The 25,151-nt window shown below is 38.7% G+C and overlaps 1 protein-coding gene across 2 annotated transcripts in view; it reads right to left on the reverse strand.

Annotated features, from left to right (window-relative positions):
* The window catches only part of ift81 (intraflagellar transport 81 homolog), a 110,133-nt gene that overhangs the window by 34,658 nt on the left and 50,324 nt on the right, over positions 1 to 25,151 (reverse strand). For both annotated transcript variants that reach the window (XM_043715704.1, XM_043715705.1), the window contains exons 12-15: positions 18,243 to 18,392; positions 14,979 to 15,107; positions 10,054 to 10,143; positions 7,695 to 7,781 (exon numbers count right to left, since the gene is read on the reverse strand). In XM_043715704.1, coding sequence (XP_043571639.1) covers positions 7,695 to 7,781; positions 10,054 to 10,143; positions 14,979 to 15,107; positions 18,243 to 18,392 — 456 coding nt within the window. The remainder of the gene's footprint in view (positions 1 to 7,694; positions 7,782 to 10,053; positions 10,144 to 14,978; positions 15,108 to 18,242; positions 18,393 to 25,151) is intronic.

The following is a 25,151-nucleotide window of genomic DNA, read 5'->3' on the forward strand; positions in this document are numbered from 1 at the left end:
CAAAAAAATGTATACTATAGTGAGAAAATATAAATTAGTTACTATTAATGAATTAACAACATTAATTTGATAAGCATTACTTGACTGATTTATCAACTTTACCTTTTTAGTCTCATTTTTAGAAAGTAAAAATTATAGGAAGTATTTTTCTGTTCAGAAATGATCCACTTGGTCTGGTGAGAAATATCTTGGATTTTGCAGAAAGTTCATAATTAGCTGAATAGATGGTAATCTCCTTTTGGTAGCAATTTTTTTCGCTATTTGTGCTAAACCTAGGCTGCCTTAAAGGACCTGGTTCTCACTCAAGTGTGTTACAACACTGGATAAACCCTTCTGCTTAACTTAAAACCAGCAGCACAGAAAAGATTTATCTCGTGCAGTAATCTGTTAAAGTTCAACAGGACAAGAACTATTTAAAGTAAAAGTTAACAACTTTATTTCTTAAAGTATAAAGGAGAATAATTAACTAACCACTATTTTCAATTTCTTCCACTCACCTATCTTTTAACTTCTCTTCTATAATGCTAGTCCAATAAAAGTCCCAATTAAACTTTACAAAACCGCACTTCTTATCTCAAAACCAGGCAGATTTCGTGCTTCTATTCGGATCTTCCTGTATCTTCTTTTCTTCTTAGGAATTTCCGTGTCACAGATTACTGATTGAAAAGATACTTTTAAGAGAGCTTTTTCAAGCAGTATTTACATGCTGGGCTTGGCAGTTTTCCTCTCAACTGTTCAACTTTCCCCAGTCTTATACCCCCAAAGCACCGGATTGTGTCATTGGCTTTTAAGATTGTCACTATACTCAATTCCAATTGGATTGGAGTTTGATATTTTTCAAGCTAAAATTTAAACTGATTTGCTATGAAACAAAAATAAAAATTTAAATTCAGCCACTCAGCGAGTGCTGTTTGTTCTTAATCAAATGTTACTTTGTAAATTCTCCAGCACTTGGTGTACTTGCCAAGTCCTTCACTCTCTTAAAGGTACACCCACGTCTTTGTAACAAGTGAATTAAGCCACTGCCAGGTGTGTTGGGCCAACTCTACAGGATATGCTCTCAAAATGTCCAAGGAGTGAAAAGTGAGAGTAGAAACTGAAGCAAAAGCATTGGACATAAAATATCAAGTATAAATGGATTCTAACAATGGGGGTAGGTATGATTGGATTTCTGCCCACTGCTATGGAATCTCATTTTCTGCTTCTCCTCTTCCATTACCATAGATCCAAGAGACATGCACAATGGAAAGAGCATTCCAGCTAATTTGACTTTTTGAAAATGCAAGATTTGAAATACCAATGTCAATTTGGTTCAGGACAAGGCGGATTTAAAATATGTTTTGTCAAACGACTAGCAAAAACCATATCAAGCCCAGAATCTCAGTAATACACAGATTATGCAACTTCTGGATGCTTAGGAAATCAATCTACTCTCAGCACATTAAGTCATATGTCAAGAGTGTGTTGCAGGTCAGACAGCATCCGAGGAGCAGGAGAATCGATGTTTCAGGCCACAGCCCTTGAGCAGGAAGGGGCAGGACTGACTGCAGGTAGAGTACATGGTGGTGCATGGCCGATAGCGTGAAGGGGAGGATCCGGAAAGAGAATTGTTGTTGAAGGTTGCAGATTTATAGTGTGTACTGAGTATCCTGTTCAGGTCCAAACTTGGTTGGTCTGAATGTGGTCCGGAGTCCATGTGGGATCAGACGGTTCCGTCGGCAGGTACTGAGGAAGGAGATGTGGCTATGGTAGCGAGTCTGCTTGAGGACGTGGCTGAAGAGCTTTAGGACAGAGGAGAGTACCTGGGGGGTACTGTGAGAGAGGAACTCACTGAGATCTTTGTAGAGAGAGGAGGAGAATTTCTTCAAGGTAGGCATCTTTGGAAGAGGCCTCGCAGTCAGGTTGAAATCAGCTAGGAGAAAGTGAGGTCTGCAGATGCTGGAGATCAGAGTCAAGCGTGTGTTGCTGGAAAAGCACAGCAGCTCAGGCAGCATCCGAGGAGCAGGAGAAGCGACGTTTCAGGCCAGAGCCGTTCATCAGGAATAATTAAGTCATAACTCCAGCTAAGTTGGGGAATCAGGAGAAAGTGAGGACTGCAGATGCTGGAGATCAGAGCTGAAAAATGTGTTGCTGAAAATGTGCAGCAGGTCAGGCAGCATCCAAGGAGCAGGAGAATCGACGTTTCGGGCATAAGCCCTTCTTCAGGAGGGATTACAGAAATAGGGAGGATTGTGAGGTGGGAGGGAGATTACAGAAATAGGGTTGTGAAGCTTCCTGAAGAAGGGCTTATGCCTGAAACGTCGATTCTCCTGCTCCTTGGATGCTGCCTGACCTGCTGCGCTTTTCCAGCAACACATTTTTCAGCAAGTTGTGGAATCAGTCTTATTGAAAAATGTGAATAAGATATACAGCAGAATGCATAGACCTTCTGATAAATAAATCAGGAAATTCATCAGCTGCAATGTTTCATCATAAAAACTCTATAAACCACTTGAATATGAAGTTCCTTCACTAAGTCAATGGTAAACTGGGATATTAAAAGGTTTGATCAGAATCCTAGAAGTCTCCCTCCAGCTTCACAACCCTATTTCTGTAATCTCCCTCCCACCTCACAATCCTCCCTATTTCTGTAATCCCTCTCCAGCCTCAATATCCTCCCTACCTCTCAAATCTCCTCCAGCCTCAGAAATTACATTTCTGTAATATAAGATTTTTATTTTGACTCACTTTTGGTTGTTTTGTATCAAAAATGCAAAAAAAAACCACAACAAAGTGTGTTTAACAGACCTTTTGGAATGGCCTACACATGGATGACTCAGTTTATTTCCTCAAATCAGAGTGTAGAAGGAGATTTTTTTTTGACATCGCTAAAAGGGGAAGTGATCGCCTAAAGGCATTCTCACCAGACTAGTAATCTGATATTGTTCTGGGGCCTGGATTTAAATCTCACCATGGCAGATGGTGGCATCTGAAGTCAATAAAATTTGGAATAAAAAGCCTAATGATGACCATGAAACCACTGTTGATTGTTAGGAAAAATCTATCTGCTTCACTTTAGGGAAGGAAACTGTCATCCTTACCTTGTCTGGCCTATGTGTGACTCCTGGCCCAGAGCTATGTATTTGACTCTCAACTGCCCACTGGGCAGTTAAGGATGGGCAATAAATGCTGGCCTGACCAGCGATGCCCATATCCTCTGAATAAATAAAAAAACATTTTCTCTAAATCACAGAGGTCTTTTTAAATGAAGTTGTTCAAGGAATGATCACCTTCATGGGATTGTACTAACAGACCCTGCAATGATCAGAGGGAAATTGAGGAACAAATATGAAGAGAGATCTCAGATATATGTCAGAATAATATCGTTGTAATGGTAGGTGATTTAATTTACCAAGCATGACTGGGAAGATCATAATGTTAAGGGTTTAGATGGTGAAGCGTTTGTTAGATGAGTTCAAGAAGTTTTTTTGTATCAATACATAAATGTTCCTACTACAGAATCCGTGAAATATGACCTTCTCTTGGGTAATAGGCAGAACAAGTGACGGAAGTGTTAGTAGGGGAACACTGGGTCTAATGATCAAAATTCTACTTTATTTTAGAAAAATTATGGAAAATGATAAGCCCTCCATAAAGCTTAGTTTTAAAAATTGGAACAAGGCAAATATTAATGGCATGAGAAAAGGACTTTCAAATGTTGATTGCAGAGAAGGGGTGTCTGATAAGTGGGAGGTTTTCAAAAGTGTGATAACGAGATTTGAGTCACTATGTTCCATTCTGTTCCTGTTAGACTAAAAGGTAAGGCTGGTACGATTAGGGAATAATGGATGAATAAAAATATTAAAGCTCTAGTCAAGAATCAAAAAGAATCTTAAATGAGATATAGACAACTGGGTACAAATAAATCTCTTGAAGTTTATAAAGAGCGTAGAGGCATTCTTAATATATGAGATCAGGAAGGCAAAGAGAGGATGTAAGATAGTCTTGGCAAATAAGGTTAAGGATAATCCAGATAGATTCCTTCAAAACATAAAGGTAGATAAATCTCTGGGGCCTGATTTAGTGTATCTCAGGACATTGTGGGAAGTGAGGGAGCAATTTGCAGAGCCCCTTGCAGAAATATTTGTATAATCTATAACTACGGTTGAGGTGCCTGATAATGGATGGTTAATGGCTAATGTGCTTTTGTTTAAGAAAGGATATAAGGAGAAGACTAGGAACTATAGACCTGGGAGTCTGACTTCAGTGATGGGTAAGTTGTTAGAGGTAATTCTGAAGGATAGGCTTTATATGAATTTGGAGAGTTAAGGAATGATTAGGGAGAGTCAGCATGGTTTTGTGAGAGGGTTGTCTCACAAACCCGATTGAGGTTTTGAGGTAGTAACCAAGAAGATTGATGAGGGAAGAGTGGTAGACATTGTTTATTTGGACCATAGACAAGTCTTTGACAAGGTTCTGTATGGTAGACTAACTAGTAAAGTTAGATCACATGGGATTCAGGGTGACCTTGCCAATTTGATACAAAATTAGCGTAACAGAAGGAGACAGCCAGCAATGGTGGAGGGTTGTTATTCAGACTGAAGGCCCATGACCAGCAGCGTTCCAAAGGAATCAGTGCTGGGTCCATTTTTGTTTGTCATTTATATAAATGATTGAGATCAGAATATAGAAGGCATGATTAGTAGTTTGCAGGTGATACGAGAATTGTTGGCAGGGTAGATGAGTGGTTAGCACTGCTGCGTCACAGAACGAGTGACCTGGGTTTGGTTTCAGCCTTTGGCGACTGTGTCGAGTTTGCGCATTCTCCCCGTGTCTGCGTGGGTTTCCTCTGGGTGCTCTGGTTCCCTCGCACAATCCAAAGATCTGCAGGTTGGCGAATTGGCCATGCCAAATTGCCCATAGTGTTCAGGGATATGTAGGTTAGGGTAGGATAATCGGGGAGGGGAATGGGTCTGGGTGGGTTACTCTTCAGAGGGGTTGGTGTGGACTTGTTGGGCCGAAGGGCCTGTTTCCACACTGTAGGGCTTCTATGGTTCTATAAGTCAAAGGCAGGACTTTCTCCATGTGCAGCACCACTTGCAGTCTACATCAGCAATCTTAAAACAGCTTTGCAAACCATGAAGCACTTCTATAATCTCAGAGATATCCTCAATAGATTAATCTGCAACTAACTTAAGAATGGTTGATGATGCCATTAAATAACCCTGCCAGGAAGTGCTCCCTACTCCTGGTCTGCAGTTCAACTTCAGTAGTTAGCTGGAGCAATGAGATCAAAAATGGTGGTGCTGGTGTCAAATGACATTATACACTGAATGACATTATAATTTCCCTACTCTGCATATTAATGGCATCAAATTAAAAATCACAACACCAGGTTATAGTCCAACAGGTTTATTTGGAGTCACTAGCTTTTGAAGGTGCTGCTTCTTCATCAGGTGGTTGTGGAGCAGAATCATAAGACACACCTTACAGCAACAGGATTGCAGTGTCATGGAATGTAATACTAAACAAATTTAGCTTAAGACTTTCATCTTTTAGAATGTCCATGTTAGTTTCAGTTCCTTCATATGTAAATTCCAGAACTTTATTAAAGTTACATTCTTAAGATTGCTTTTAACAATAGATGTCATCTCAGCTCAGAGAATGCACTGAAGGTGTGAAGTTAAAATCTGTGTCCCAATGTTAGGTCAGACTGATTCTATTTCTAAAGTGGGAGCTACAGAATCTTACATGGATTTATGAGTTTTTGAGCAAAATAAAATGTAATTCTGCAAGTACAAATTCGCCCCACGAACTTGTGTGTATATGCTGGGGAGACAGTGAGTGTGTGCGTGTCTGTGAGTGGGGTGTGTACATGTGAGTGGAATGAGGTACAAGTCTGTAAGAGGGGATGTGAGAGTGAATGGAATGGAGTATAAATCTGTGAGAGGGTGTGAGGGTGTGTGTGTGTGCACGCGTGTATGTGTGAATGTGTGTGTGGGGAATGGGATATAAGTCTATGGGAGGGCGGGTGTGTGTGTGAGTGAATGAGTAAGTGAGTGAGAGTGAGTGTGTGAGATTGTGTGTGTGTGAGAGAGTGAGAGTGTGTGGGAGTGTGAGAGAATGTGTGAGAGTGAGAGAGTGTGAGAGTGTGTGTGAGAGTGAGTGTGTGAGAGAGTGTGAAAGTGTGTGAGTGTGAGAGAGTGACAGTGTGTGAGCATGTGTGAGAGATGAACCCAAGGTCCTGGTTGAGGCCATCCCCATGGATACCAAACTTGGCTATCAGCCTCTTGTTGACCATTTTGCATTGTTGCCTGTCCCAAAGTTTGCTTTGGACTATAACCTGGGCTGGTGTGATTTTTAATTTTGTCCACCTTAATCCAACACCACCACCTCAAAATCATATTTGCAGCATGTAATTCCAACCTCACTAAATTGTGTCCAGCCAAGAGGACACATGTGCACAGCATGAATGCCACAGTGTTAAAATAATTGGCACCAAGAAGACAAGTTTTATGGTAATTGCCCCAACAACAATTTAGCTCATAAGTATAGCAAGAACATACATCAATGCTGTCCTATTTTCAAATGAGACTAAATATCCAGAAACTAATAGTGTTTAATGAAAATGATTTAATTTATGACTAGGAGTGCAACAGAACAACCATTCACATAAACATAGCTTCATTATAAGTTGAAATTCCTTCAAACAAAAAGGAAGAATAATTATTTTGTTATTATATCTTCAAACAACAAATCATACCAAATAGAAACGCCTGGCATAATTCCCAGTTTGCACTTACTTAGCTAGGATATGATGGGAGGAGCTGCTGTTGGACTGGGGTGGACAAAGTTAAAAATCACACACCAGGTTATAGTCCAATAGGTTTATTTGAAAGCACTAGCTTTCGGAGCGCTGTTCCTTATGAGCTACCTGATGAAGGAGCAGCACTCGAAAAGTTAGTACTTCCAATTAAACTTGTTGGACTATAATCTGGTGTCATGTGATTTTTAACTTTAGCTAGGACAAATTTAGCCATGGCATTATAGGTTGAATCTCTACAGATCTTTTTGTACACATCTATCTGTTGACAAGGCAGGTTGACACTTATCAACTTCCAAATATACTCCAAATTCTTTCCAATTTAACCTCTTTCATCAACCTATCTTCCATTCTAGTAGTAACCAGAAAATCCTTAAATCATAGAGAGTTTGACTTTTATCCATCATTCGAAAAAACTTCATATTACTCATGCTACCCGGTCACATTTGCCAGCTCTCACATTGAGGTTTGTCTAGATTACAACTATCAAGACCTTGGTACTGTATGTGACCTTGTCTTCTTAAATATATGCCTGAATTGGTACTGGAATTGTGTTGATGTAACTAGAGTACAACATTGTGCATATGTAAACATTAACTATAGCTCTTTGGTAAGATATTGGAAGGAAGTTACCTGTGATTCTTTCAACTAGCTAAAGTCCTTCCCTTAAGAGAGAAAGGCAGGAAGAAAATCCTCAAATTTAGTTATTTCTGCTTTCAAAAAACAAGATTAAGAATGTGTTGTGTGTTCAAGATATTTTCTATAATGATTTCATGGAATTTAGGCAATTATTTTGATAGTCAAAGAAAAGGTTTTCCAGATTTAATTTATGGTGCAACACATTGCCAGCAGTGGCTATTGAATATGTAAAAAGAGCTTGAACTTGCCCTACCTGTTCAAGCTTAGATCGATTACTTTCCAAACCTGCTGCACAACTGTCGTAGAGTGATTTTTTTTCTTCATACTCTTGAGTTAGTTCCTAATGTAAAATGGTAAAATGTCATGTAAATGAAACTATGAGCAAGCAGCATGTAACACTGAAACAATCTGCGTCATTGTCAATCATAGATCAAGACCTTGCATTGTCAAATATATTTAAGAGAGAACAGGCCCTTCTGGCCTCCATATCTGTGCTGACCATGATGCCAATCTAAACTAATCCCATCTGCCTGCACATGGTCCATATCCCTCTATTCACTGCCTGTTCAAGTGAATGTCCAAATGCCTCTTAAAAGTTGCCATTGTATCTGCTTCCACTACTTCTTCTGGCAATGTGTTCCAGGTACCTACCACCACCAGTATAGAAAATGTGAAGAACTTGGCTTGAAGGTAGAAGACAGAGGGTGGTGGTGGTGGTGGAGGGTTGTTTTTCAGACTGGAGGCATGTGACCAGTGGTGTGCCATAAGGATTGGTGCTGGATCCACAGTTTTTTGTCATTTATATAAATGATTTGGATGTGAACATAGGAGGCATGGCTAATAAGTTTGCAGATGATACCAAAATCGGAGAGCAAAGGTGCTTACATCACAATACGACAGGATCTTGATCAGCTGGGCCAATGGGTTGAGGAGTGGCAGATGGAGTTTAATTTAGATAAATGCAAGGTGCTGTATTTTAGAAAAGCAAATCTTAGCAGGACCTATACACTTAATGATAAGGTCTTAGAGAGTGCTGCCAAACAAAGAGACCTTGGAGTGCAGGTTCACAGTTCCTTGAAAGTGGAGTCGCAGGTAGATAGGATAGTGAAGAAGGTATTTGGTATACTTTCCTTTATTGGTTAGAATATTGTGTACAGGAGTTGGGAGGAGATGTTGCGGCTATACAGGACATTGGTTAGGCTACTGTTGGAATATTGCGTGCAATTCTGGTCTCCTTCCTATTAGAAGGTTGTTGTGAAACTTGAAAGGGTTCAATAAAGATCTACAAGGATGTTGCCAGGGTTGGAGGTTTTGAGCTATAGGAAGAAGCTGAATAGGCTGGGGCTGTTTTCCCTGGACCATCAGAGACTGAGGGGTAACCTTAGAGAAGTTTATAAAATCATGAGGGGCATGGATAGGACAAATGGACAAGGACTTTTCCCCTGGGTTGGGAGCGTCCAGAACTAGAGGGCATAGGTTTAGGGTGAGAGGGGAAAGATATAAAAGGGACATAAGGAGCAACGTTTTCAAGCAGAGGATGATGCATGTATGAAATGAGCTGCCAGAGAAAGTGGTGGAGGCTGGTACAATTACAGCATTTAAAAGGCATCTGGATGGGTATATGAACAGGAAGGCATATGGAGAAAGTGAGGACAGCAGATGCTGGAGACCAGAGTTGAAAAACGTGGTGCTGGAAAAACTCAGCAGGCCAGGCAGCATCCGAGGAGCAGGAGAATCGACGTTTCGGGCATAAGCCCTTCTTCAGGATATGGGCCAAGTGCTGGCAAATGGGACGAGATGGGTTAGGATATCTGGTCAACATGAATGAGTTGGACCGAAGGGTCCGTTTGTACATTCCGTACATTTTGCTGTACATTGCTATGACTCTAACTTGCCTTACACACCTCCTTTAAACATCCCCATCCTGATGCTCCTTAGTAGCTGATATTTTCACCCTCGGAAAAGGCTTTGAATATCCGTGTCTCTCCTTATAGTTAATACACGCCAATCCAGGATATATCCTGATAAACCTTCTGTGCACCCTCTCCAAAGTCTCTACATTTATCCTATGGCATAGCAACCAGTACTGCACGTAGTATTCCAAATTTGGCCTAACCCAAAGTGTAATACAGCTGCAACATCATATGCCAACTTTTATGACCAATAGCTTGACTGATGAAGGCAAGCATGCTGTACATCTTCTTTATCACTTGAGTTGCCAATTTCAAAGAGCTATGGACTTGCAAGTCCGCATTAAATTCTTATTTTCCATTTCATCATCCAACTTTCCAACAGGCTTTACATACTTTCATTTGGATTGAAATTGCAATACTGTATTTTCCATTCAGAGTTTAATAGCTGACTTGGTATATGAGTGTCAATAATGAAAGATTTGTGTTTGGTGAAGGACAATTATTACCCAGATACACTTCACTTTACAATAGTAATGATTTTGTGGCTAATATGCAGACTGAAACGTAACGGTCAAATTAAACAATGGAATTTGGTAAACCAATGTAAAGTTTTGATTTTGCATGAAACTGGCAATCAGACACAAAGGAAGTGATATATTTCAGCACTATCTGCTTTGCTGTTTAAAGTCTACCACGCACCTGACACTTTTGACGCAATGGTCGTAGTTCTTTGATGACAGGAGCCAGGGCAGTCTTCTTTTCAGAAATAAGGGCATTGAGTTTCTTTATCTGTAGAAATTTTACAACAAAAAAGATAGTACTGTTCAAGATCTGTGCGTAAAGCTTATTTTCCTAATATAAGAAATATAAAGTTAACTTGTAGTTACTCAAATTTCAGCAATGTAATACATTCTGAACTCAATATTTTCCTTTTTGTTCTGAACTTTTATAGACTGCATGTATATCTTATATATATGAAATTCAAAGATGGGAAAATAAAACCAACCAGCAATATAGCAAGTGTCAAAAAAAAACCCATACATGTTAAGTCAAGTCACTTGACTACTCTGCTTATTTAAAGAATACATGACAGGTAGCTGTTTTTGGTTTTGCGTGTGTGTGCGTGCGCGTGCGTGTGCGTGCGTATGTGCACAGTTCAGAGAGATCTCAATGTGAGAGGAATATTTGGAAAGAAGAGAGATTAGGATTGACTCACCCATTTCTAAGAATTTTAAAAATCATTTCAACTTTCTCAGCAATCTTCTCTTGGAAGTATAAACAAAACCCAGGAATAGAGCAGAAGTTTTGGAAATTGCATGAACGCATTTATGGATTAAATGTAATATTTTTCAGTAAGGGTACTTCTGTTCACATTAGGGTATTCACAACTGAAGATAAACCTAGCAATGCTCTAATGACATTGTAATGGAAAATATTTGTGCATCCTTGTGATACATGTTGATATTTTGTTAGGAAGGGGCACCAATGACTTTGAAAAACAGATTATCAACCAAATTAGTAAGGAATTCAAAATTAGCAGTCAAGCTTCAGGAGCGTTCAGATATATGGGTTTGGAAATTAAGCATGGCGAGTCAAGTGCAATTCTACTCCAAGAGTCTTACTTGGAAAATATCAATTTGAATGCAAATATACGTACAAGATCGGGACAGAAGAATGTGGCTAATATTAAGGATGAGATGAAAAGGCTGAGGAATCTTGACAGAGTTCAACTGGTTAGGCACACAGAGCAGAGTGGATACAAGTTTTGATATGTTGTAACTTAACCTGGCCATGAAAAATCCAAAGGTGGAAGATATTTTGAAGTGAAAAAAATCTATAAAAAGTTAAAATAGAGCAGTGAAGGCTAAAGTTTTCAGCTTTAACTGATCCCAATAATATGACATTAACCATCATTAGTGATGCCTCACATCTTGGTGATGGACTTTCCAGTGCAAGAGCACTTGTGAAATTCCTTGTGGAAGAAAATGGGAAAAGTCATCCCTCAGCGTGGAAAGCAAAGAAAATAAGAAAACAGTACATTAGCTGCTGAAGTCTGTCTCTCATTGATGCTGCTGACATGACATAGAACTTGTGTAAGATCTTAGAGGATTAGCTATATTAAAAGGGTAGATGTGAACCATCAGATTGTTTCATGAAGTGAAATACCTCCACAGAAAAAACTGTTGAAGCTTCTGAAAGAAGCATGTCTTGCCATTTAACAGTGGGAATATGAAATTATGCTTTACCAAAAGAATTACAGATTTTTACACATCACCTCCAGAGTTGATTGAGAGCAGGTGATCTTTGCTTGACTTTGGTATTTTGTTCTGTCAATGCTGTCCAGTGATTACAGGTAATGGATTTGAAATTTATTGGGGTCTTCCCACACAGGTTTAAATCTTGCTGATTATGTTTCTCATTCTTGCTGATTTGGAGGAATCTTGTGGTACAATGGTTCTATCCCTACCTCTGGGCCAGAAAGTGCTGGTTCAAGCCCCAGCTGCTCTGGAGGTTTGTCATAACGTCTGAATTAATTAATTAAAAATATCTACCTCCTGCGTTAAATATGTACCCCTTAGCGTAGTTTAATATGCTAACTGATATAATTGAAGAGATGAGTTTTGAAAATTGTTCTGATGCAGTGTCAGCATCTCTACCTCTGATCCAGGAGATCTAAATTTGCATGCTGATATTACTACACTTACACAATGAGTTTACTTTAAGTCAATTCACGAATAAACCATGCCACTCTATCACAAATGCATATTGAAACATAACCAGTTTGGATATGCACTAAATGACCTCTGAGGTATTTTTTCCCTTTTGTTGAAAATTCAACATTTGGTTAATATCCAAGTTCTAAACTAATTTGCTAATTAATTGAATGACAGCAGTGGAGGTGCAAGGGAAACACGTGCTTTCTTTTAATCAAACAAAATATATTATTACCTGACAGTAACAACTTCATGCAGAAGTTCAAATAATAAAGTACAATACATCATAAAAGTATGTTATATATGTTATACAAATGTGTTACAATGTAACCTAGCTTTAAAGTGTTCTACAGTGTAATAACTATCATGCTTGGCCTATTCAACTTGACATGCATGCAAATTTTTATGACCTTAAAAAATTACATGTGCTATAAATGAGAAGAGCAAATAATGGAAGATGGGGAAACTGAATTCAATAATCCCACTTGAATAAGATGCCAAGTCACTACGGAAATGTACTCTTAATCGTGAAAAATGGTTTTCAGGAAGTTGGAAAGAAAATTTAAAATAAAAAATAAAATTAAGCATGCGTATTGACTTCTGACAATTTAAACCTCAAGACGTCATGCATAATTACTCTACAGTATTATGACGATAGCAAACACTCACTCCACTTGCTTGCTCCAGAATTAAATTATAGGTAATAAATGCTGAGGCACTGAAGTGATCTCATACAATCTGTTACTATGCTGTCATGTAAATCAGACAGAAATAAAGTTATTTAATTTTAAATTAGCTGTTCTTTACATGTTTTATTCAATGAAAATAAAATTGATCTTTCTTAATACATTTCAGATACCGATCAGTCAAGTGCATTTTCTATGTTCAGCACAAACACAAAGGCAAATCAAACACAGCACACTGATCAGACCATCAACCTTCTTCACCTTGGGTCATCTTACTCTAGTAAAATCATGAGGGGAAAGTAGCATCCAAAGTTCAATCCTTCCTCAATGAATGCCACTCAATTTCTTTGAAAAAGGACTGGATACTGACCATCACTTTTCAAGTCACGATTTCATTTCATTTCATTTCATTCAAGTTGAGCTATTGAGAAATTTCACAGGAAAAGGGTTGTTCTCTAGCCACTGGCCTACAGTTTTGGAATAGACAGGCAGGAGGCTGGAAGAACACAGCAGGCTATGCAGCATCAGGAGGTGGAGAAGTTGACGTTTCTCCACCTCCTGATGCTGCCTGGCTTGCTGTGTTCTTCCAGCTTCCTGCCTGTCTATTTTGGATTCCAGTATCTGCAGTTTTTTTTGTCTCTACAGTTTTGAAAGGCATCTCCAGAATAAAATATAAATTATTTTAACACAATTTACTTTTACTAATAAACTTATTTGCTGAAATTACTTGATTTCATGTCCTTCATTAAATAATGAATGCAATGTTTCTATTCCCTATGATAAAGTGTTATAATGAAGATTTAAATATAATCATAGATAATATTGGAAAAGGTAGACTGAATTCCCTAGAAGATCTTCTTTGTTCTCATCAACAAAATGTTCAGCTAAGTGCTAAGAATCACATTGGTAAAACTCCTGATAGAATTTAGTAAAACTAAGTTTGATTAGTTTGATATGTTCTTTTATTTGTGCATCAAAACTTTCATTTTCCTATGAATGGGTATTAAAATATGAAATGATATAGGTGCCTCCATGTAAAAGAAACAATTTTTGTTCTGCTTTTAAAACAACTCAAGAAGGTGAATTGTCAACTTTGTATCTAAAGACCTTGACTCTCACCAAGAAAGGTTTAACATGAAAGAAGAAGCAGAATATTGTTATTTCTTCCAGAGAAATTAAAATGAAACTAGGATTGGATCATTCAAATCAATATCAACTGAGTTTGTACAATGCTTTATATTAACATATTTCAAGCACTTCACACAACAGATTAAATTTGAACTGCTGTTGTTAAATATCAAATGGCATTGTGAATAGCAATTGATTAGAATGTGAAAATTTTCTTTCCCATTCCATGATCAAATGGTCAATTCTTCCGTGACTTTTAAAATCCTGTAATATCACATTTATTTCAAAATCAGGCCATCTAAAGGGTGGTCTTTACCACTGAGGCTAGAAGGAGAGGAGATTTAACAGATACAAAAAAATGCCATTATTTGGTTGAGTATGAAGTGACTCAAAATAAATCATTTATTGAGAAGATAATCTTAATCATTTCTTAGAAATATAGAAGAAGTTAAACAATGCCACATCTATTGAAGGGGATGGCTAGCGCTCATTTCACACTTTGCAATGGGATTGTTAGTTTTAAATATGAGAACGATAAAACTTTGTTAAGCAAAGGTGTTAAGAGATATAGGTCAAAGGCAGGTATACAGAATTAGATCACAGATTGGCCACAATCTCATTAAATGATGGAACAGGCTTGAGAGGCTGAAAGACCTACTCTTGTTCCTATTCTAAGGTATACAGAGATGGAATTTTAAATGAGATAATGCCACAGAAATGCAACACATGTCTCAGTTTATAGCATGGTCTGGGCAAACATAAAGCAAAAATAAAGTTATATATTTAACTTGAAGGAAATAAACACTAAGTAGATTCCAAAATGCCAATGTGAAAAAAATTACAAGCATATTTTGGCAGGCAGCTTTTCTTCATGCAAAATAATTTATAAAAACAACTTTGACTAGATGGATTAATTATTGGGAGGTAGAATGATTATGAATAGTGAATTGATATAATAGGTTAACAACAGCAAAATGTTACCTACTGGATAGAAAAGGGCATATTACCATAATTGTAATAATGTTTTTTGCAAATGTTTGTAACATATTCCTTAAGTAACGAGCAACTACTTCATGATTTTATAAAAATGGATTACCATTTCAGACATTTCATCAAGGGTTCGTCCCTTCACTTCATCCAACTCGCTCTTCAATGCGGATACCCTCTCCAATTCCTCCTGTGTGTCACTGAAGCCAGTAATACCATGCTTAGCTTCGAACGCTTGCTATGAACACAAATCATTTGAAGAAAATATTAAAAAGCTAGGTATATACAGAATGGAGGTAGCCATCTATATCATAAATGTTATAAGTTCCAGATCAGGAGCTTGTACATTTATTTAGAGGATGTTGAAAATTCTAATAATTTGAAGCACGTGACATGGTTGCTACTAAAATTAATTGTATTCTTCCATTCTAATGGAAATATTATAACCTCATTAGTGAGCAGCCATTTTAAGTAGCTGTAGTACATGTAAGAGATAGTCCTTTTTAACCTGGGAAACAGTAGGTATGATTCTGAATTCAGTGTACATCTGCAATCAACTTTACCTTGTGGACCTTACTGAACCTGAAACCCAGCAAATGTAGGGAGGGTAAATAACTGACAGGAGGAGCTGTCAATTTGAAGACCCAGAAGCAGACAGACCAGCAGGAGATCTGTGTGAGACTCAGAAGCATTTGCAGCAAGTTAAAAGGAGCAGGGGGAACAGAGGAGTCCCAGAAGCTGACAGAGCGGCAGTCACGCTGTGTAGGACTCACGGACTGTAGTAGTGAGGTATAAAAGAACAGTGAGAGCGGCGTAGATTATTTTCCAAATGGAAAAGTCTTCAGAAATCTGAAGTACAAAAGGGACTAAGGAGACCTAGTTCAGGATTTCTTAAGGCTAATATGCAGATTCAGTTGGCAATCAATCTGAGTGTTCATTTCAAGGGGATTAGAATACAACAGCAGAGATGTACTGCTGAGGCTGTATAAGGCTCAGCAGTACATGTGGTCAGACCATATTTGGAACATTGTGAACAGTTTTGGGCCCCATATCTAAGGAAGGATGTGCTGGCTTTGGAGGTGGTCCTGAAGAGCTTTGCAAGAATCATCCCAGAGATGAAGGGCTTGTAGATTCTGGGTCTGTACTCAATGTAGTTTAGAAGGATGAGGGGGAAATCTCATTAAAACTTACAGAATATTGAGAAGCCTAGATAGAATGAATGTGAAGATGTTCCACTCATAGGAGATACTAGGACCCATGCGCAGAGCCTCAGGGTGAAAGGATGACTTTTTAGAATGGAAAATGAATTTTTTCAGCCAAAGGGTGGTGAATGTGTGGACGTCATTGCCAGAGAAGGCTGTGAAGGCCAAATCATTGAGCTTTTAAGGCAGCGACAGATAGCAATGGGATTAGGGTTGGGGGGGGAAAGACAGAAGAATGGGGTTGAGAAAGATATGAGCGATGATCAAATGGTGGCCATAATTCAATGAACTGAATGGCTTAATTCTGCTCCTAAATCATTTCATCTAAAAATAAGAGGCTAGATTTAAGTTAGGAGGTAGAAGGCTAAAAGGAGAGTTGATGGAAAAGTTTATCATGCAGGGAGTCTGGAACTCACCACCTGAAAGGGTGTTGAGTCAGAAACTATTGTAACATTGAAGCAATGTTTAAACATTCACTTGTGTTGCCACTGTCTCTAAGACTATGGGCCAAAGCCAGAAAATAAGATTAGTATCATTAGATTGTTGCTGACCAGTGTGGACATGATGGGCTGAATGGTCTCCATCTGTTCTATAAATGTCTATGAGATCATAAAAAGAAAATTTATAGGGACTCCATGTCCAATCAACTATCAACTCTGAAAGCATTTTAATGGAGTGAATCACCCCAGAGTAAACATCAAACAAACTTTGACACCAGGCTACGTAAAGAGGCATCACGTCATATGACCAAAGAACCCAGTATTAAAGAGTATCTTAGTGGTGAGGATAAAAGTAGAGTTCAGGAATGCAGGAAAGATTCAGAGAGGAACTGGTAGCTGGGCACAGCTGCCAATGTTGGTACATGGAAAATCAGGGTGTACAGGAAGCTGTAGTAATCATGACTGGTTGTAGCATTGGAGAAGTGAGGACATGGAGGTATTTGAAAATGAGGTTGAGAAGTTTTAAAATCTGTGTATTTCTGAATTCGGAGTCAGTGGGTCAATGAGTGTAGAGGTGATGGACAAAAGGGACTTGGTACGAGTTAGGATAGGAGCAGAGATTTAGCAGAGTTCAAACTTATAGATTGCAGCCTGTTGTTTTGGGGGGGGATTACAGAACCTGACTGTCAAAGGGAACTGCAATAACACAGATCATTACAAACTCAGACTGTTACAGTTATCAAGTAAATTCCACTTTATGGGGGCAGTGCAGTGGCTCAGTGGTTAGTACTGCTGCCTGACAGCACCATGGTCCCAGGTTCGATTCCAGCCTCGGGTGACTGTCCGTGTGGAGTTTGCACATTCTCCCCACGTCTGCGTGGGTTTCCTCCGGGTGCTCCGGTTTCCTCCCACAGTCCAAAGGTGTGCAGGCCAGGTGAATTGGCCATGCTAAACTGCCCATGTGTTAGGTGCATTAGTCAGAGGGAAATGGGTCTGGGTGGCTTACTCTTCAGAGGGTCGGTGTGAACTGGTTGGGCCGAAGGGCCTGTTTCCACACTGTAGGGAATCTAATCTTACATATTTTAGAATTTTAAAAGATATTCTAAATATAACATACTGGAAATAATGCAACAAGGGCAGATCATTTTAGAAAATCCTAGAGTTCCGCAAGAGAACAAAACAAAATGAAGAATGTGTAGCAAGCCAGTTTCCAGTAACATTTCTTTTTAGCAAGTAATGACTAATCCGTTTAAGACTAAAAGAAGAAAGACCAAAGCCATAATTAGAAAACTTTGTATTTGGTACCACACTATCCCATTTTGAATGAGTATTTGACTCTCTTATTCAGAAACAGATCTTCAGATATTGCTTTTTAAAATCAATAGAAAAACAGAAATATTGAAGCTTATATTTATTCCTTGTAGCAGTTTAAGTTTTTAAAAGACCAAAGCATTATGCTATGGATTTCATCACCCTGTGTAATCAAAACAAAATAAATAAGGATAAACTTAAATATTCAGCTATCTGAAAACACATTCTGCATGCTAAAAGACAAAACTATAAAATGCCAACAGGTAATCAATGCAGTATTAATTAGATGCATGGAAGCTCGGAGGGACGACCGAAATGGTTTCATCGAAAGTTGGGTCATTGTACGTTTATTATTGTTTGTGTCTCGGAATAGTCTTGAGTTGGACAATGAATATATTAAAAGTTAGGTTTTCATATTACCAGCTGTTGCTGTATGGCCTCAAATCGCAGTTTTAAAATTTCTTCAGTTCGCTGCAGCACACCATACTCTGCTCTTAGCTCTGCCAGTTCTTGACGTTTCTTCTTATAAACTGTGCTCTTACTACGAAGCTTGCTGACGTAGCGTTTGAACTAGAAATAATGGAAATGACAGGGTAGTAAGTTAATATCCTCAGTGCTAAATATAGATTTTGAAGACAAGTATTTCAGAGTTGCAAAGAACATAATTAAAAATGTTATTAGTTTCAGAACCAAAACCAATCTCAATCTGTACAAAACAAGACTGATTGGCAATGCTAAGAATCTCAAGAATTTAATACACAACAGGGCAAACTCTACAAAAAGTGTCCTGGGTGTAAATATTACAAGTGAGCAGGATTAATGGATTAATTGAAAGGGTAGAAATGCAGGAGAGGCGGTTAGCTCAGTTGGCTGGACAGCTGGTTTGCAATGATTATGATGCAAACGGCATGCGTTTATCCTGAACTAGCTGAGGTTATCATGAAAGATTCTACTTCTCAACCTCTCCCATCATCTGAAGCATGGTGACCCTTGGTTTGAACCACCACCACCAGTCATCTCTCTGATGAGAAAGCAACCCTATGGTCTGCTATGACTATGGCAACTTTATTTTTATACATTAAGGAAGAAACGCAGGCAGAGATGTGGAATGAGCAGCAAGACTGCCTTGATTCTGCACTGACATTGGGCAAAAATTGTCCAGCTACTGCTATGCAGAAGATTTGAACAGAGTTTTCCTCCTATCCGCCAAATAAGCTCAATGTTGGCTTATTATCTTAATTTAAAATATATGTAAATTACTTTGTGTGCATTTATAAAGCATGGAGTCTGTATTTTATAACCAACTTGATTATTTCATTGTACTTAATTACCTTGGTCTAACAAAGAAACTCTACCATCTTTAAATTTATTTAACAAACAGTATAATGCAAGAGATACATTCTATATTATCATTTAATCAAACAGAAATGCTTTTTGTACAATTTCTGCTTGATTTTGTTTGCCATAGAAACATTAATTCATAAAAGGAAAAATGTTTTCAAAGCTTTCCCTTATAAATAAACCCCGTTTCACATTTTCCATAGGTTCAAGATGTTAAATCTACATCATTTATACAATTGGCTATTAGAATATAATTCCAATCAAGCTGTTTACCTTTTTTTTAATTCACTTGTGGGATGTGGGCATCACTAGTTGGCCAGCATTTGTTGCCTGTCCCCAGTTGCCCTTGAGAAGGTGGTGGTGAACTGCCTTCTTGAACCCCTGCAGTCCACCAACTGTGGGTTGACCCGCAATGACATTATGAAGGAAATGCCAGGATTTTGAACAGGCGATAGTGAAGGAATGGTGATATATTTCCAAGTCAGGATGGTGAGTGGCTTGGAGGGGAATATGAAGCTGGTGGCGTTCCCATATATCTGCTACCATTTTCCTCTAGATGGAAGTAGTCTTGGATTTGGAAGGTGTTGTCTGAGGGTCTTTAGTGAATTTTTGCAGTGCATCTTCTAGATAGTATGCACTGCTGCTACTGAACACCAGTGAGTAGGGTGTGAATGCTAGTGGATGTAGTGCAAATCAAACGGGCTGCCTTATCCTGGACGGTGTCAAGCTCCTTGAGTGTTGTTGGAGCTGCACTCATCCAGGCAAGTGGGGAGTATTCCATCACAATCTTGTAGATAGTGGACAGGCTTTGGGAGTCAGGTTATGAGTTACTTGTCATAGTATTCCTAGCCTCTCACCTGCTCCTATAGCCACTGTGTTAACGTGGTGAGTCCAGTTGACTTTCTGGTCAATGACAACCTCCAGGATGTTGATAGTGGGGGATTCAGGAATAGTAACACCATTGAATGTCAAGGGATGATGGTTAGATTATTGGTGATCTCTAACTAGTGATGGTCATAACCAGGCACTTCTAAGATGCGAACATTACTTTTGTCAGCCCAAGGTAGACAGGCAGGAGGCTGGAAGAACACAGCAAGCCAGGCAGCATCACGGGGTGGAGAAGTCTACGTTCTGGGTGTAACCCTTCAAGAAGGGTCGACTTCTCCACCTCCTGATGCTGCCCAGCTTGCTGTGTTCTTCCAGCCTCCTGGATGTCTACTTCGGATTCCAGCATCTGCAGTTTTTGTCTCTAACCTGTCAGCCCAAGCTTGGTTATTGTCCAGACCTTGTTGCATTCAAACATGGACTGTTTCAGTATCTGAGGAGTCGTAAATGATGGTGAATTGTGCAATCATTGGTGGACATCCTGACTTCTGATTTTATGATGGCGGGAAGGTCATTGATGAAGCAGCTGAAGGTAGTTGGGCCTAGGAAACTACCCTGAAGAATTCCTGCAGAGATGTCCTTTAGCTGAGATGACTGATTTCTAACAACCATGACTATCTTCCAGCCATTGAAGAGTTTGCCCCCCGATACCCATTGGTCCAGTTTTTCTAGGGCTCCTTGATGCTACCCTATGTTGAATGCAGCCTTTATGTCAAAGACTATCACTCTCACCTCACCTCTGGAATTCAGCTCTTTTGGCCATGTTTGAACCAAGGCTGTAATGAGGTCGGACTTGAACTTGGGCTTCCTGGCTCAGATTTAGGGACACTATCATGGCACTACAAAAGAACTTGTTCCTCCATGCAAGTTTTCTTTCTAAATTAACCTGTTCAGAGATGTCATAACACACCTCTGGATCAGGTGGCACTTGAATCCAGGCCTTCTGGCTGAGATGTAAGGGTACTACCACTGCATTACAGCATCTTCTTCCTAGATCTGAGTAGCTGCGACATGAATGTTGCCATTGCCATCTTTATACTAGTTAAAAAGACAGTTGGTTCTAATTGTCAGGAGAGTCTCAGAATCCCAGAAGCTTTACAAAATGAGTGAGTGGTCGGGAGCAGGTCACATACATCAACTAGATTTACCTGCTGATGTTAACCCAAAAACGTTGAAGCTCCAGTCTTCTATCATTGGGACTAGTAACAGCAGAAATAAAACCCTGCTCCTGTTGATTCAGAGATGGGAATGTTACGATTAATCCAAATGACTGCTCTATGAATGGATGAATGGAAGAATTGGAGTACAACATGTTGAAGGACTCCAAGGCATAATCAACCTGTTCTAATGTCATTACATAAAAAATTTGTGAAATTACAGGAAAAGTTCTTATCCTGGGTTAAGCTAATAGAATTTAACAATTTTAACAAGATATAAGTATGTTAATAATTCCCAGAATCTACAGAGACATTTTTCCCATTTTCATCATGATTGACTATGTCTTCACCTGTCTTGATTCTAAGCTCAGGAATTCCCTACCTGAACCCTCTATATCTCTATACCTAGCATTTCTTTTTCAAGAGATTCCATAACATGCACTTCTGTGACCTCTTTCAATCACCTTTTCTGATATCTCACTTGGCCCAGTATCAAACTTGTCTGGTTAGTGCACCTATGAAGCTCTCCTTAGAATGCCTTACCACATTAATGTTAGTTCTTAAATACAATATGAATTCCAGCATGGTACATAAGACATTACAACAGTATTCAAATATTCTGGATGACTGAAGGAAATTGTAAGGGCATCATATGATGCACTATAGACATTATTATCCAATTGGCACAGTTGGGGCTTTTAACCAGCCAGCTTCAAATTAACGAGAGCATAGAACAAATAAAAGGCAAGTAAGTTTTAATGTATTGGGAATGTTGTTCCTCTGTTCAAGAAAGGGAACAGGAAAATCCTGAGTACTGAGTTTAAGAGCCTCGAGGTTTTGCTGCAGCTTTATAAAACCCTGGTTAAACCACAGTTCAGTTCTGGTCGCCTTACTATAGATTAGATTCCCTACAGTGTGGAAACAGGCCCTTCGGCCCAACAAGTCTACACCAACCCTCCGAAGAGTAACCTACCCAGACCCATTTCCCTCTGACTAATGCACCTAAGACTATGGGCAATTTAGCATGGCCAATTCACCTGACTGGCACATCTTTGGATTGTGGGAGGAAACCGGAGCACCTGGAGGAAACCCACACAGACACGGGGAGAATGTGCAAACTCCACACACACAGTTGCCCAAAGTTGGAATCGAACCCAGGTCCCTGGTGCTGTGAGGCAACAGTGCTAACCACTGAGCCACCGTGCCGCCCCAAAGGAAGGACGCAGATGTTTTAGCGAGGGTGCATAGGAGATTAACCAGGATGCTTCCTGAATTAGAGGGCTTGTCTTATGAAGAGATGTTAAGTGAGCTAGAGGTTTTCCCACTAGAGAGAAGAAGGAAGAGAGGTGACTTAATAGAGGTGTACAAGGTAATGAGAGGCATAGATAGAATAAATAGCCAGAGATTTTTCCCCAGGGCAGAAATGGCTGTTACGAGGGGTCATAATTTTAAGGTGATTTGAGAAAGGTATAGGGGAGATGTCAGAGATAGGTTCTTTATGCAGAGAGTGGTGGGTGCGTGGAATGCACTGCCAGCAGTGGTAGTACAGTCAGAGACGTAGGGACATTTAAATAACTGCTAGACAAGCACCTGGACAGCAGTAAATTGAGAAGTGTGTAGATTAGGTTTATCTCAGATTAAGATAAATGCTCGATACAACATCATGGGCTGAAGGGCCTGTAATGTTCTATGTGCTATGCATTATACAAAACCATTTCTTGAATTTTGAATTTTCCAGTACAAACATTCTAATGGTACAGTAGTAAATTGGTTAAACAAAAAAGGAAATACTGAAGTAAGTCTGCTATGATCTTTACATAACTTTTTTGAGAGTTTTATATTTTAAATTCATTTATAAAATACTTTTCCTATATTGTATTATAACAAATCCCTCCCCTTTTTATATCTGAAACATGCAAAGCCTGCAGCTAAGAGAAAGAACAAATAAATCTTCCCAAGGAACTACAATGACACTAACAGCTGTACTGGAATCACTCTATTTAGTTTTGCCCTTCCTTCATCGTGGAAGTGCATGTGCCCTTTGCCAATAGCAACACTAAGAAAAAGCAGCAAATCCAAATGCTAAATGGTTCTTTAAATTAGTGTCATTTAATTCTTGAAATCTTTATATGCCTTTTGAAGAATGCTACAGTTGATCGCTTCAGCTCTGCATTGTATTCTCCTGCATTGCGTTACTTTTTAAAACATTTTTGAAATTCTTTTCATCCTCAGCTATCCCCAAATATTTCTCCTAATTGCCAATGCTTTCTTTCTTTAGGTTCTAATGTTTACTTCTGAGACTCTCAAATACCCATAAAAGATCTCACAATAATATTTCAAATAAGAGCAGGGAGTCCCCTGTGGTGTCTAGGACAAACATTCATTCCTCAATCAATAACCCAAACAGATTATGTGATCATTACCTCATTACTATTTGTGGGAGTCCACTGTACCTATGTTGGAAGTAGACCATTTGGGATGTCCTGAAGTTTTAAAGGCACTGCATGTGTGCAAGTATTTCTTTCTTGTTAAATGAGGTGCATCTTAAATTAAACTCAAATAAATGGAAAATTGCAAGCTGGCGATATGCAATTTGCAATTCCGTTCACAGAATGTATCACAGCACTGGAGTAGATAATTCAGCATTCTACTCGACATTAATAAATAGAAATCACACCATAAGACACTCTTAAAAAGTTGTTAGTAGTTTAGAAGAGAGATGTGCTCACTAGATTTTCAATTAGTTATTTTCAATTCTCCATTTAGAATGTAACCTAGTTTGCCGATGCTTCTTTTCACATGCATGCTCATAAATATTGTTAGTATATGTGAATAAACTCCAGCTTTCTCTGAAGTAAAAACTCCAGTTTCTTTCAAAAAGATATTGGTAAAAGGCAGGGTACTCAAGTCTTCACAAGATGATGGGCCATAACTTTCCACCTTTCAATTTCTACCATCACACAAATTACATGTTGAGCAATTTCACCTATGTTCAACACAAATGTACTGTACAGCCAGAAGCAATTTCAAATTAATACTCTGCAGTAGGAACTTAGAGGCAGAAACTAACAGGAAATAGCAATGGCATACAGACTCACACAAAAGAGGTTATAGTGGGGTCAGGAAGGTAATTAGATAACTACATTTAATCATTGAAAAGCTTTTTGTGCTATTATCTTCATGAAGGATTTGAAATGAAAAACTCAGTTTTTTCAAAGGCTTGGCTTAATATTGTTGTCCAGGCATGTGAAATTGCTTCAGACTGTGCAATCTAAAAATAATTAATGTATCTAAATTCCCAGGATACATTTCTCATTCTGATTGGACATTCATTTTGAAAATGAAACAAGTTGAATTTTGAAAGAGACAGAAAACCATTCATCAGCCTCTAAATGTAGATATTCAGAAAATGTGAATATGCTAGTCACTGAAATGTTGGAAGGACAATTTTTTAAATTAGCAAAAGCAAAACTATTGCCTTTTCTTATCCTAACTTGAATGAGAAATAAGGAAAAATGTGCGCAATGGTTGAACAAAAACATAAATAAAATAGGAAGTTAGGATGAGAAGAGAGCTATCAAGAATTGCAGGGCACATTCTTCCCAGAATCCCTACCATCACCTTTCTCTGACATACCACTGACCTTCCAACTGAAGGAAAGAACAAAATGCTAGTTTAAAAAAAGGACAAAGAAATATGCACAAAAATATAGTTGAATGAAAAGCTGAAGATGGAGAACCAATAAAAAGAAACAATAGTTAACAAACATATATAAATGTCTCTGTATGTAGTGTCATTGGACATTCAACAATTGTTTTTATAAAGGAAGGTAAAGATGGGGGAGGGGAGTAAACAGAAGGGTAGGGAAGGAATGGATGAGGGAGAAAAGGAAAGGAAGAAGATGGGAAGGATCTGTCTTAGATTTGCCCAGGAGGGGATTCAATTT

The sequence above is a fragment of the Chiloscyllium plagiosum genome, chromosome 25 (genome assembly GCF_004010195.1).
Source record: "Chiloscyllium plagiosum isolate BGI_BamShark_2017 chromosome 25, ASM401019v2, whole genome shotgun sequence".
NCBI lineage: Eukaryota > Metazoa > Chordata > Chondrichthyes > Orectolobiformes > Hemiscylliidae > Chiloscyllium > Chiloscyllium plagiosum.